This window comes from Bicyclus anynana, chromosome 7 (genome assembly GCF_947172395.1).
Source record: "Bicyclus anynana chromosome 7, ilBicAnyn1.1, whole genome shotgun sequence".
NCBI lineage: Eukaryota > Metazoa > Arthropoda > Insecta > Lepidoptera > Nymphalidae > Bicyclus > Bicyclus anynana.
In genome coordinates, this window is record NC_069089.1 from 9,935,886 (window position 1) to 9,950,547 (window position 14,662).

General features: G+C 35.6%; 4 protein-coding genes across 6 annotated transcripts in view; 2 read left to right on the forward strand and 2 right to left on the reverse strand.

The window, feature by feature from the left end:
• Positions 1-6,289, forward strand: part of LOC112054537 (uncharacterized) — a 66,253-nt gene extending 59,964 nt beyond the window's left edge. For both annotated transcript variants that reach the window (XM_024094362.2, XM_052882397.1), the window contains exons 5-6: positions 1,614-5,013; positions 5,327-6,289. In XM_024094362.2, the coding sequence (XP_023950130.2) occupies positions 1,614-2,339 (726 nt within the window). In that variant the 3' untranslated portion in view covers positions 2,340-5,013; positions 5,327-6,289. The remainder of the gene's footprint in view (positions 1-1,613; positions 5,014-5,326) is intronic.
• Positions 4,994-6,179, forward strand: LOC112054547 (uncharacterized). The gene is made up of 2 exons (XM_024094372.2): positions 4,994-5,013; positions 5,327-6,179. Exons 1-2 carry the CDS (start codon positions 4,994-4,996, stop codon positions 6,177-6,179), a joined length of 873 nt encoding a protein of 290 aa, XP_023950140.1.
• Positions 6,290-6,689: 400 nt separating the features above from the next.
• Positions 6,690-9,152, reverse strand: LOC112054544 (uncharacterized). Of its 2 annotated transcripts, none has more exons than XM_024094370.2 (2): positions 9,005-9,152; positions 6,690-8,454 (listed from the first exon to the last, which is right to left on the reverse strand). In XM_024094370.2, the coding sequence occupies exons 1-2, from the start codon at positions 9,008-9,010 to the stop codon at positions 8,026-8,028; spliced, it is 435 nt and encodes a 144-aa protein (XP_023950138.1). In that variant the 5' UTR covers positions 9,011-9,152; the 3' UTR covers positions 6,690-8,025. The 2 variants fall into 2 exon arrangements, with proteins under 2 accessions (XP_023950138.1, XP_052738359.1); XM_052882399.1 differs by lacking the exon at positions 9,005-9,152 and adding an exon at positions 8,555-8,617.
• Positions 9,153-12,064: 2,912 nt separating this feature from the next.
• LOC112054549 (uncharacterized) lies at positions 12,065-12,741 on the reverse strand. Its single transcript, XM_024094374.2, has 2 exons — positions 12,587-12,741; positions 12,065-12,508 (listed from the first exon to the last, which is right to left on the reverse strand). Exons 1-2 carry the CDS (start codon positions 12,590-12,592, stop codon positions 12,131-12,133), a joined length of 384 nt encoding a protein of 127 aa, XP_023950142.1. The 5' UTR covers positions 12,593-12,741; the 3' UTR covers positions 12,065-12,130.
• Positions 12,742-14,662: the final 1,921 nt, after the last annotated feature.

The following is a 14,662-nucleotide window of genomic DNA, read 5'->3' on the forward strand; positions in this document are numbered from 1 at the left end:
GCTCATCGCCTTATGATGCGGTGTCACTGCCATGCAAAGGCTTTTCACTTAGTTGGAGGGTAGACGGGAATTAATGGTCATGGTTATAAGAGTAGGTACGTTTTATTAGCTTTTTAAACTTCTACCTCTCTACTGCACATGTTTACCAGTTAAATAAATCACAAAGTACTACCACAGTAGATATATTACAAGCAGTATAATAACTCGGCCATATTTTTGAAATAAATACCTACAGCCGCGCGCTCCGTAAACATGTGATAGGGCTGCATGCCTCCAGCATTTTAATTACATTTGCCAACTTTGTGTTTCCATTTAGTTATGTGATTGTAAATATACTTTTTTTTAAATAAACAAATAAAATACTTTGTAAATTGTAGTAAAATAGGAAGTGATCAATAAAATGCGTGTTGTTTTTTGATTGGTAGATTTAAATAAGGCTGATACTAATCAATGATCTTGAAGGACCTTCATATATTTATTTTGGTGATGCCATCTAGGTATTACCACCACACTAGGTGACCAAATAATAAAAAATCGGTCAAGTGCGTGTCGGGCCACGCGCAGTGTAGGGTTCCGTAGATTATGTTAGCACTTTAACCCCTTATGTAATGCACCAAAATACCGATAACGATACCCCCACACTATAGAATAGACGATAAAAAATTGACCCTGACTTGGCATGTAGGGAAGGAACTACAAAAAACAAATTGAGATTGACCGATTTCGCTAGTAGTTTAATAAAAAAATCTGGATAGGTATATTGATATCAGCTGGCTCTTTACTTTTTTTATTCAAATACATTAAAGTATGAGCAACACAATAATGTTGTTAAATTCAAACAACTTCTTTACGTAACTTCTTTATTACCTTAAAATACAGGAATACAAAACATACATGTCATAAGATTTAAATCTATGTATTACATAATAATCAAAGAAAACAACCTAAATGAAGAAGTTAATAAATAATTATTTAATAATATTATATTAACGTTTACGTCATTTACCTATTTACACAATTTTATCATTTAAGCATTTATTTATATATATATTTATTAAATTATGCCATTAGAATACAAAATATTAATCAAACTTTATAAAAATAATAACTTTTTTCCTAGTCGTCATAATTAAAAAATCCAATACACTGCGTTCGTCACCGCGGCACAGTCGCAACGGTCTTCACCCCACGATCACCCCACGTACGAGCTGCGTAGGTATAGCTCGCGTTTCGACCTTTAGTATGAAGTCCAACTACTGCTTGTAATATATCTACTGTGGTACTACCTAGCTCTAAGCCACGAATAAATGTGTTATCAAAATCACACGTAGGGAATAAATTATTTATCAGTTAAACTAAATTAAAAACTGAAGCGTTGAACAATTTTATTTTGCATTAGCGGACGCCTATTACTTCGTACGCGTGAAATTAAATTGTTCCCAAATCCCGCGGGAACCATGAATTTTTTCGCGATAATAGCCTACATGTTGCTCCATTATCTCCTCCATCTTCCAGTAAAAATTACGGTTCAGCCGTTCCAATTAGGTACTAGTTCCAAGTACCCTGTGTCATTTTCATCATACACATAATAATGTCAAACACGTTGCTTTCAGGAATCTCTAAAAATTGCAAAGACAGCACCGACGGACTCCGGCTATAATATAACACCGGCACCAGCGCCACACCCACCGAGAGGAACGCCACTGTTCACTACCACGACTCGAGCTCCACCATCGTCCACTGCAAACCCATTACATCCGTACCCCTCAGTAGTGGCCATTACACCGTCTCCACCATACAGCTCTACGTCCACACCCAGAGTGGAAGTGTCTCCCAACTCGATCGATTCTCACACTTATGACCCCAGACCTACGGTCCCACCTATCACTGCAGATGAAGCAACTCCCCGACCAAATCCCTACGATTACGACTCAACAAACACAAATAGCATAGACGGCTACTACGCCAGCGATAGCACGCCTCAGGGGCGTTATGATTTATACAATCCGAATTCTTATAGACACGCCGATGACTGGACAAGAAGACAGCAAGGCCAGCCAGGTCTCCGAGTCGGTGACGGCTATACGCCACAGTTCCCGGGTTACGATGGTGTTGCGTTTAGACGAAACGGCTTCCGATACTACCTTCCGAAACAGTATCACGAGGAAGAAACGAGAGACGCTAACGAGCGAACGGGTAGCTTTGGATATATAGATCCATTCGGGATTCGAAGAGTGATTTACTACAACACAGCACCGGGCCAGGGGTTCCAAATTCGAAAAAATAACCGATACGTTGGCCACGACGCAACGCCTTACGACCCGCGGCCTGTGCAATAAACTAAGTCATTCTCTATCTTTATGTGTCGAAGTTACCACCTGTGCTATCAGTATTTCTAGTTAAAAGTATTCTGCAAATCGATTGGTAGAGACAAAACGATTGATCTTCGAACGAAAACTTAGCCATATATACTATATATACTCAGAGGCACAATTATCCGCCTACTTTGATATACTCGCGTCATATTAAAGTGGGCTGATAATTGTGCCTCTGAGTATATTTAGTGATAGTTATAATTTTTGTAGATATTATTATATTATTCTATTAAATTACACGACCTAATATAATAATTATTGTAATTATTAAAATAATTTATTTCACTTGTTTTGTTTATAAAACTAACATGATATTATGTCTGACATGATTTTAATAATAAATAAATCGATTAAGATACTAATCGGTTTGATCTAAATAATATTCAGATGCCATAGAAGCTTGAAGAAATATTATAAATAATAGGTATTTTACACAATACACGTATTATTTATAATATTGTTGTGTATTTGTAACAAAATTAATAATTAGACTAATAGCCTTAACCAATTTATGATTGTGTAATTGGAGTTTAAATTATTCGATGGAAAAATTTAAGGGTATTTCTGGAAAATGTATACGAGGCATAACTACTTACAAAATATCTGTATCCATTATTTATCAATTAAAGTAAGATGAATAGTAATTTGATTCAGGAGCAATGAACTTGGATTGGTTTGTCACAAAGCCATTTTCTTAAAAGCGTAGGCGCCTTATGATCCTATCTAATCATCCTTATTAGGAAAGTCATAAAAACAATGAAACTAAGCTACATGTTACTTATAACGAATGTCAAGTAAGAATACATTATTTCTCTATTAACAAATGTGCGTATAAATTTATTTAAAAGTATCAAGTACTAAACATTTCTTTATAATAATGTTATTTATGCTTCTTGCTTACCTTATGTAAATATATTCGCATACTAAGCTTGGTGAAAGATTACTGGTTACAGAGAATGATTTGTCATTTGTATACATTGGTTGTTTTTGGAGCCTTTTTAATGACATCTCGTTCCTATAACTCTAAAATGGGAATTATTTATAACTCGCATTTGTTTTCATAATTACTTTTAATAAGTAAGTATAGTAATAATCTTCACAGCTTTGCTATTTTATTAAATAAAATATAAATATACTAAGCACTTATATCAGTAAAAGTAAAATATACCTCTGTTTCTTTAAAAAAAATGTTCTAAGCTGCATTTTTGTTAATAAATTATAGTATCTCTAGAGCTACTAACATCTTAAGAAAAATGTAAAAACCTATATGAAAGAAAATAATTAACTGTTATATTCAATTTCAAATAAATTATTAAATTATTTTTGTATTTTTCATTTATAATCGAAATCTCATTGTAGGTAAAAATATTCCCAAAGTTTATATTTTGGCATGGTATGAAGTTAAGTTTTTAACATCCTCTATGAGTTATTTTTTAGGCTGATGTTATTTACCTGGATCTAGATACAGTGATTTGGCTACAGCTTAAAATGTTTATATTGACACATTTCACTATTTTTCCTAGTTTTCCCATAGAGATTTTTAAATTAAAAAAATAAACGCAACTGCATTGAAACATTCAGGATCATTCCAGTCAAAAAAGGAAATAAATAGGTCAATCTCTGAATTAAAGTTATTTTGGTGTTCCAAGTTGTCTCAAAAGTCTCATAAAACTGTAACAGTTTATCCAATCCAATGATGTTAACATTTTTTATAAAAATTGTAGAGCAAACATTTTGCTACACGTTTTGTTTCGAATTTTTACTAAAGGCCTGCAGCGCTCATACATACTCGCTGTAAACTTTCAGTGAGTATGGTTAACCGTTAATCACTATAAATAATACGGCTGGTGGGAGGCTTCGGCCGTGGCTAGTTACCACCCTACCGACAAAGACGTACCGCCAAGCGATTTAGCGTTCCGGTACGATGCCGTGTAGAAACCGAAAGGGGTGTGGATTTTCATCCTCCTCCTAACAAGTTAGCCCGCTTCCATCTTAAACTGCATCATCACTTACCATCAGGTGAGATTGTAGTCAAGGGCTAACTTGTAAATAATAAAAAAAAACATACATACATATTATAACCACACCTCATTTCCATACAGATATACAGAGCTCACACCCTTCCACTTGTTACGACCTTTGAATAGCTTGTTCTATTCTAATAAATTTTAACATTTAACACTATAACTTAGGAGAGTTTTGAGAGTTTTTATAGAACACCAAAATGAAGATGTACACTACTTTACAACGAATTAACTCCCATTCCAAGGTTAAATCCCTATTTGACTGGGTTACATACAGTAGTGTACGATTGATATGCGACGTGTCGCGTCTTGTGGGGAGGATAGCAAAATTGTATGTATGTATGTACAATTTTGGAATCGCTCCTATGGAACACGAGTCGCTTGTGGGACGACTCGTGGGAGAACGATCAATATTTCAATAAGTGTTCAATATTTTCATATTGTAATTAGGTGATTAATAAATTAATCGTGCTTAAGCAATTTATTAATTGCAACGTTTACTGGAACTTGCTAAAACTAGATGTGTTTTAATTTAAAGTAGGTACTAATTAGGAGACCTTTATAAAAGTCGTTGCAAAGACCACTATTATTCAGATGGAGATTACACTTCCAAGGTAAGGTTTGTCAGTTATGTTTTTATAATATTTCTATATCTTAGGTTTATTATTTTTTTATTTTGATAAAAATAATCGTCAGTTATATTTCTGTTTAAATTTTTTTTATAATTAGAAAGGTGGGTGTAGATGCTTGACTTGACCCTTGCTCCATATAAAATTCAAGATACATTAAAGGTATTTCATAAAAAAATATTAGATGAATAAAACAATAAAATCTTTATAGTTATTTTATAACAATAGTTTTATCTACCAATTTATTATTCCCACAGTTCTAAGTGTATCTAATTGTTATATGTTATTTTGTTTACAGGAAAATGCGGTTACTGCCGAGTTTTTTATTTCTCGCGGTGTCAGCGCTGGCAGCTGACAACACAAATTACTATGAGCAGCCCATGGATTACTTTGATGGTATTAACTCAAACTTTAAAGTCAACCCTAATTCAAAATTCTCTTTCAATTTTGAGCAAACAAGACGCGACCAGCCCCCACAAATTGAAATGAGAGAAGAGGATGTCGGTAGATACTTCCAAACCAGACCACAAACAACGACACCTACGTCTAAATTGTCGATGAAGGCCGATAGAGGATCGAAGCATGTTTATCCAATGCTGAACAATAACTATCAGCCACAAGGACAGTGGAGCCAGCCACAAGTGGCGCCGATGCCACCTCCACCTAAATTGGACTTTTCAAGACATATCAATCCTCCGAGAAATCCACCACCCGTATGGAGTCCCCCAGCGCAACAGAATGTTCAAACCCCAAACTCCTTCAACAATTTCCCTCCTCAAGTACCTAATGTTGGAACACCACCCCCACACCCAGCGCAGTGGAGTCAACCGCCGAAACCTCAAAGCACTCCTCCTCCTTACTACGCTCCACCAGCAGCACCACCGAAACCACCGGCAGGTGTTAGCTTTGCTCCATCAGCATCGTATGTTTCGGATTCTATTCGTAATAACGGCCCTCGCCAGACACCCTCTCTTGCTAACCGTGGAAGCCACAAGTTCAGTTGGGACGATGTCCAGAAACCAGAACAGTTCAAGCAAATTGTGAACCAGCAGCCTCACCCAGCTCCGCTCAGCGCGCCACAATCTATTCACAACAAACCACCCCCACCCGTACCCACTTTGTCACCCTGGTACGACAACTTTGGCAAATAAAGACTACAAACTAGTCATAATAAATTTATTTATCCAATAAATTTCTGTACATTTAATAATTTAAAAAATAGACCATCATTTATTTTCCCCTCCAACTAGTCATAAAACTGTGTCCAATTAGTCGTAAAAATTAGTCTTCTTGCCTGGTAGAGAATGCTTATAAGCCGCTTTTTCATGCTAATTCTTAGTATAAATTATTAATTTTTAATATGTTTTTGTGTGCAAATTAAGTATTTCTTATTCTGTGTTAGAAGTGGGCATGACAACAGGATCGAACCGACTCCCAGAGACCGGCCCCTGATTTGAGATTACATTCTAGAGTTGTCACATTTGCTACTGGTTGAGCCCCATTTGGTCAATGACAAAAACTGGCAAACTGAGGTCATCGTACCGTCCTTCTGTTTGGCTTCTGTTTGTGTTTTGCCAGTCACAATATGCCTACTACGAAGACGTTTTAGTACGAATTCTATGTTGTAGATCATGTATTTTTGTATGACGGTTTACTTTCTAGTAGTAGTAAGGAATACAGATACTTGTTGGACAGGTGTGTTGGTCTGTGAAAATGTTTTTTCTTACACTGGTTTCGATGTCATCTTTACTAACATAAATCTTTATAATAAAAATAATAATAATGCTCGCAACCGATTTTTTTTTTTTTTACTGCCACAACGGCCAATCTTATATTAGGGAGATATTATAGTGCAGTAGTGTGTGTGCACATACAGGTGCACACTCTTTTCTCTCACTCTCATAGTCCGATGGAACGGCAGACCGACACGACCGGTGAATGATCAGGCGCAGGACCGACGGCTTTATGTGCTCCGAGGCACGGGGCTGTATTAACACCGCCAACTTCCCATTACAATTTTTTTGTAAGAGAATAACGCAATAGAAAGTCATGTTATTTGGGAGGCATATAGGCTATCCACGGAAAGGAGAACTAGTGGGTGAAACTAAGGGCGTCTGTTAGTAACTCATACGCCTCCACTGTTAAATAATTTAATTAACAATGCGTTTATGCTGTTTACGGTATGTATAGTCGGATGCAATCTTTATGACGTCTCCGAAATGAGTTGCGATAGTCGCAGGTCATACATAAACACTGACCAATGACCTTTAATAGGACCAGTCTCGCTAGAGGTTATCCCTCTGTCAAAAACGTGTTCATATAAACTGTGTCTATAAAATCGATTTTTTTTTATGATAAAATTACAGTTGTGTGAACAATGAATATAGTTGTGTGTAGTGTAAAGGACACAGGTTATATTTATAGGTGTTATCGAAAATATTTAAATATTTTCGATGTGTGACTTTACCTAGTCCCCCTTATAAAACGACATATAATTTTGTTGGTGAATTTGAGTGCGATATAATTCTAATAGAAGGTAATTGGTCTAATTGGTCTGAGTACATAAAGTTAAGACGTAGGTCGACGGCGGATGGATGGGAGGCGCGAAGTTTTGCCCTGCCGCCGCCCACCTACGTTACCGCGGACACCTTAAATTTTATATTGTGCAGCTTAACGCACGATGATCGGAAACATCATAAAGATTGCATCCGACTATACTTTAGTTTACACACACAAGGTAATAAATGAAATTCCAAAAAAATATATTAAAATGAAAGAAATTAATTGTACCAAATTAAACTTTTATTCAAAATTACTTTTTAGACAAAATATACCGCATACCCAAAGATACTGTTTATACAACTTAAATAGATATGTCACCAGTACGTCAAAACTGAGGCGAACAAAAGTGGCCATTGTCTACAATCTCAAGTTATGTGTTCAAGAAGTGTAGAATGTATACATTACAATACCGAATGACCATACTTTCTAATGCTGTTATTGTTGAAGTGGGTGGAAAAGAGCCCGAGAGGGACGGTTTAAAATAGATGAGATAATTGGCCAATTATTTGGCAACAGAAATGTTGGAATATAACTTCCTAATGAGTTACTAATGTTAGTTATAAAAGGAGGTAGAGTTATCGGAAAGTTCAACTGTTTTCCTGTAGCATTACTATCATCACTAGTCTTGGAGTCAAGTTCTTGCTTCAGTTCGATCAGTTTCGCGAGATCAGCTTCACTTAAATGATTCTCTGGCAATGCCAAAAGAACCAAAAAACTATAAGGTAATACTTCATCTATCTCCTCTTCTTTCTTTTCTTCTTTCTGTAATTCAGGTTGTAAATCGGCTACGTCTTCCTGCTCAGGCAAAGCAGTTGGGAAGGACGTAGCAAACCCAACCAAACACAGTACGGCTAGAAGATACACCTGTAACAACATAAATGAAATGAAAAAAAAATATTTTAGAATTTAAACTATCGTGAGTGTTATTCATTTTAATTGATTATGAAACACGACTAAAACTCACATGATATAAGGTCGGAGTATGCCCGACTAGTTTCGAACCCATACGGGGCTCTTAGTCATGAGCTGGTTCTTGCAACGTAAAAAATATTTTACTGATTATTTTTTCATTTTTGTACGAATATAGACATAAAATAGAACCTATACTACTACTACGAGTACCTACCCTACAAGTACATGCTGTTCCAGTTCAGTTATTCATTTTATAATGGTTATTTTCTAATAATCAGATATAATATTTTTTCAAATTATCATTTATTTATAATTTCACATATTAAATTAAAACAACAAATGCAGGCTATCTGCTTGATCTCTATGGTTCGAAGTGCCGAAGTTGGAGATATTTCCCCTCTAGATGAAATTTATTTATTAATTGAAAAAATTATAATTAGGTAAATAAATGTGTTTGGATAATATAAGTTCAGCTCTTAGATCTTAACAGATAGGAACATACCTTCATGTTGTCTATATTTTGTTACTCTGGTGCACATATGGACGTATATTGCCTTATATATAAAAATAAAGACTGGCACTACAATAAAACTGTAAAATTCTACTTACGTTAATTAAAAAGGCATTTAAGAATTGTGTCAATTTATTATACCATTAATAATAAAAAGTATCAAAATACTTGGACCTTGCTCACGAGATTACCGCCATGTGGAATGTTGAGTCAACTATTATTGTTCCGATAGTTGTTTCAGTCAATGGTCTTATAGCGAAAAGCTTCGACCAACACCTTAAGAAGCTTTCGCTTAACTGTTGGATCAAGAGTCGGATACATAATAAAAATTTTAATAAAAAAAATACAACCGACTTCAAAACCTAAAAACGTTATCACTAAACTAAAAAGCGAAAAATAACATCATAATATGTTCTACCTGCTGATCAGTATGAAGGCGGTGCTAAGCCGGTGATGTATTTATTCAAGCCATGTGAGAATATCGTACAGATTTAGATTTTGCAGACAGTGTTGTTTCATGTGATCCAGTCAGAAATGGCTTAAAATAAGACAACACCGGCTAAGCACCGCCTTCATACTGATCAGCAGGTATTTCTCTAGGATTCCATATTCAGATCTTGACATGATGACAATGGGACCAAATGGGGACTATACCGTTTCAAACAAAATAAGAATTTTGAAATCGGTCTAGACGTCTTTGAGTAGTCGGTGTACATGTACATACATAAAAAAAAATCGACCGAATTGAGAACCTCCTCCTTTTTGAAGTCGGTAAAAAAGGCAGTGCTTCTTGAGACGGCGCGTATTGTGAGGAGGTTCCTCACTCTGGAGTCCTGACCACCGGTTGCTTGGGCACTCAAATGTCCCGCAGCGGGAGGGTTGATTTTTTTTTTATAAATTTTTAATAGCGTTTTGTATTTTATATTTATATTGACATTGTTAAAAATTTTAAAAAAAGAACTAATTAATAAATGAGAGATAAAAATAGATAATAATTGCCCTTACTGTTAAAATTATATCTACACGACACAAAGATATGAAAATCTTGATAAAAAATTCATTTTGTGTGTTGAGTTATGTGTTCAAAGTGTAAAAACTATAATAATCATAATAATTTAATGTAAACACAAAATTGTGCAGTAGAGTAGCTAAATCGAATCATTTTTATCGGTGTTTTTGTATGTCATGACGCCAGGTATATTATGGTATATACCTTTAAAAGCGGACTGTAAATTTGTTAAGTGTGGTATGAGCGGGACGTCACAGGAAACTAGACGGGAATCTAGGCGGGATAAGCAATAAGGCTCTGACTTGACTGACAACTGAGCTCTGAACGATGAACTTGCCAACCACTTGTTTTTATGTACTATCCTATCTCACCTAACCTGAAAAAAATGCTAGAACATTATATCTATGTTTTTGTACCGATTTCAACAATGCCACGCAATTTGTGGTGCTGGGAAATTCACCCTACAACAGATTTTTTCTTTTCATGGTTCGAATACTGAGCGCCAAAATTAGAAAGCTTGTACAAACACATAGATGATAGATAGATGCAAAAATGCACTGCTTAGCCTACCCTAAGTACTCAATACAAACCTATGTTGGACCATAGAGTACATAGTTGGACAAGGAATTTTCCAATCTCTACTAATAGTGCATACCCTAGTTAAAAGCCTTATGCACTGAGAACTTTTAAAAGTCTTTTATTCAAATATCTAATCATATTTATATGTCTAATTGTAATATGTAGTTTCTATATATTATTTAATAAAGTATATTCTTGTTAATATTGTATATATATTTATTATTGGTATTTTGTTTTCTCCGTGTATTTATCCCGCATATTAATACTTTAACTGCTAATGCAATTAGCAAGTTTAGTGTAATCAATAAGTGTAAAATAGTTATTTGTTCAACAAGTGAGCAAAGTTCGTATTTGTTCGTCGAGTGCCGAGTTTGAATCCAGAAAAAGCGAAAGATTCTATAATTGTAAGTTAGAATCCTAAGCGTAGTGAGGGATTCAAAGGCACAAGAGACAAATACTTTGCTCTCGTGTGATATATACAACTTTTCACCTCAATAGCGAAAAAAATACAAGATGTGAGAATAATATTTATTTGAATTGATAAGTATTTTATACATTAACTTTCATTGTTCTAAATAACTACTTTAAGTTATAACTTAAAAATTAAATTATTTTTTAGTGTTATATTATCATGCAAGGATCTGATAATGGGATCCTGGAGAAATCGAGAGGAACTATCAAAAATATAGGCATTACAATTACATGAAGGTTTAGAATCGAGCTGATGGTGAAGACAAAATATAGACAAGGGAACTTCAACGATTAACAGCAGTTACCTTGTGTTTGGGTTTCATTAATTTGTATTGATGAGAACTTTCCACGTAGATGGGTTGTGATTGTCATTAGAGGTGTGTTGATAAAGACCAAGGACAATTAAGGGAACTCGTTAACGGTTTACAATAGCTACCTTTTGTTTGGGCTTGATTAATTTGTATTGATGAGGACTTTCCACCTAAATGGTTTGTGAATATCATCAGGGGTCTGGTGTTAAAGATTAAGGACAATTAAGGGAACTCCTTAATTTTTTACACGTAGTATCTATATATTTTGCACTAAAAGTTAAAAAAAAATAATAAAAAAATACAACCGTCTTCAAAACCTACAAATGTACCCATTAAACTTAAAAGAAAACAATTAATGAAAAAGTATTAGTATTAGTATTTTTGCCACCATTCCACGTGGATATGATTTGTATAGTTATTAGGATTAGTTAGCTTAAGTTCCATATTTTATTCTTTCCCTTTTTAATATGAAAAAATATTTAACTAACTTCAAAACCTAAAAACGTACCCACTAGACTAAAAAGCGAAAAATAACTTCATAATATTATTATGTTCTAACTGCTGATCAGTATGAAGGAGGTGCTCAGTCGGTGATCGGTGGAGTATCCCAATTTGATTCTAAGGTGGTATTTACCCCATTGACTACAAACTATTGAGGCATCAATATTGAAATGAAAGAAATTTGTTGTATTGAATGAAATATTTATTGAAAATTCATGTCTTTATTTTAAAATAAAAACAGGATACCTACACAGCTTCTTTTGGTTCTGGTTCTGGTTCTGGTATGGTTGAGTCAAAAATAGCTGAAAAAGGCCATGGGAGCACTTTTTTAACTAAATCAGTTATAGGACGAGGTAGCGGTAGCGGAATGCCACGTTGTATAACATGTCCCTCATCATCAATCACGGACTGTTTAAATTCAGCTAAAATTTGTTTCTTCAATTCCCTCAGTAACGCGAGAGTATTATCATCTAAATGGATCACATTATGAGGTACCGCTTCGTTTTCATCTTTATTCTCTTCGTGTAAGCCAACTTGGAAATCTTCTACGTCTTCCTGTTCAGGCATAGCAGTCGGGAAGGACATAGCAAACCCAACCAAACACAGTACAGCTAGAAGATACATCTGTAACAATATAAAGTTTACGAATTGAATATTTTCTTACAATGTATGTATCATGTTTACTTATTAGATAAGGCTTACCTTCATGTTGTCTATATTTACTCGAATGTGCGACTCAAGGGTTATTGTTAGAATGATGCACTGATCGACATGTATTACCTTTTATATGATGACAACTAATAGGTACTCCTACTACATCCAATAAAGCAATAAAAATACTGTTAATTAAAAATCCATTTGAAAATATGGATCGATTTGACAACCCATTTATGGTCTTGATAAACTCTTATTATTTTTCAATCTAAATTAAATTAATTTAAAATTAGTAATGATATGACAATATTGATAAAATATATTTTTGTTCCTTTTTGGTGTAAAGCGTCCATTGGTAATCTTTCAAAATTGCTTGGACCTCTCCAATGAACACGATAAGATATAGATTTTTAGTTTACTGGCAATCACTGGCCATGCCACATACAAGCCACCTTAGCTAAAAAGATTATAACAATTATAAAAAATATTGAGATTAGAAGGAGGATAAGAAGGGAGAAATTTCTCCCCTGCTAAACTAAATGATGTAATTACATCATTGGAAGGTTCAGTGGTTAGTTAGCCTACTCTTCTTGATCTTGATAAAAAAATATTTCACTACGATTGCTAGAAAATAAAATAATTCAGTACAGTATTCAATGTTAAAATTCTTTTTGCAGACGCACCTCGAAACTCAATAAAAATCATGTAAAAAAAATTACTCATTCCACAGACAAGATCCGCTGCATTTCGTTCCAATTTCAAATTGTTATCAAACAATCAGGGCCTTAGAGCAATAGCGCACTAGCGGCTTGGCCGCAGCGGCCAGGTCGCGCGGCCAGGCCGCAGGGATCGATTTGCAACGCGGCCAAAACCACGGCTACGATAGTCAGTTGCACGTACAGCGCGCTTCAAAATGGACGTTGAGGAAATAGAACAGAAAATAGCGACTGAACACTGGCCGCAAACGCTCCGTTCCGATCTCGCTAGCCGCTGCGGCTGAGTGTGGCCGCTGGTCGCGTGCGACCAGGTCGCGCGCTCTGTGGCGATTTCATACTAAGGTTTCTATCTCGATGGCCGCCGCGACCTGACCGCTGCGGCCAAGCCGCTAGTGCGCTATTGCTCTTAGTACTCGTACCCACCTATGAAGATTCTATTTACGAATAGAACCTCCTTCGTTTTATAGAGGTCATGATGAAAACTAAATAAAATAAAATGATTAAACTATCTACGAATTAAACCTTTTTCGTTTAGAAAAATTACTTTAGCCCCTACAGGCTGAAATGCATGTTTAGCCCCGCTGTGGAGTGGTAATATGACAGTGTTTTTTATCAGGAGTAGTGAAAAGTATAGATAGTGTATCACGCGGGGCTAAACCCATTATAAACTCGGTATCTATTGAGCGGTCCTTACGGCTCGTCCCCTAAACATACCTCGTATATAATGGGTCTTTTTAGCCCCTACTCCCATCTACTATTGATACGCTGCGAAGAAATCGAGGATGGCTTAAATATTATTGGTCCTAGTTGGTTAATATTATTTGCATGTGTGTATTTTGCACCAGCTCTGTCCACCACCTGTTTTTTAACCTGTGTTGGCTTTGGCAACTCTAGTGAACTGCTTTTTATTTGGTATTTTAGTAAATGTGTGTGTAATTTTGCCGTAAGTCGTAATTCCTTTTTCCATACTCTAATTCTAACAATAACGAGCTTTTGATTGGACGAATTGGATCGGTTGCGGAGCTCCGAGCATTACTTTTTTTATTCTGTGACAAGTTAGTCCTTATCTGCGATATCACCAGATGGTAAGTGATGATGCAATCTAAGATGGAAACGGGATAACATGTTAGGAGTAGGATAAACATCCACACTGCTTTCTGTTTCTATACTACATCGTACCGGAACGCTAAATCGCTTGGCGTACGTCTTTGCCGGTAGGATGGTAACAAGCCAAACTAGCCAAAGTCAGACCTGAACCAATCAAGAAACCTCAGTCATCCCAGCTGGGGAACGAATCCAGAGCCTCCGTTTTGTAAATAAAGCGCGCACGCCACTGCGCCACGGAGGCCGTCAAAATATTTATAATGAACTTTACAGAGTCAAATATCCCCACCAGATCTCAACTCAG

Coding starts and splice junctions, on each gene's coding strand:
- LOC112054547 (XM_024094372.2), top strand. CDS start 4,994: ATGGAGATTACACTTCCAAG. Junction 5,014..5,326: donor ATGGAGATTACACTTCCAAG/GTAAGGTTTGTC, acceptor TTTTGTTTACAG/GAAAATGCGGTTACTGCCGA.
- LOC112054544 (XM_052882399.1), bottom strand. CDS start 8,596: ATGGGTTCGAAACTAGTCGGGCATACTCCGACCTTATATCAT. Junction 8,455..8,554: donor ATACTCCGACCTTATATCAT/GTGAGTTTTAGT, acceptor ATGTTGTTACAG/GTGTATCTTCTAGCCGTACT.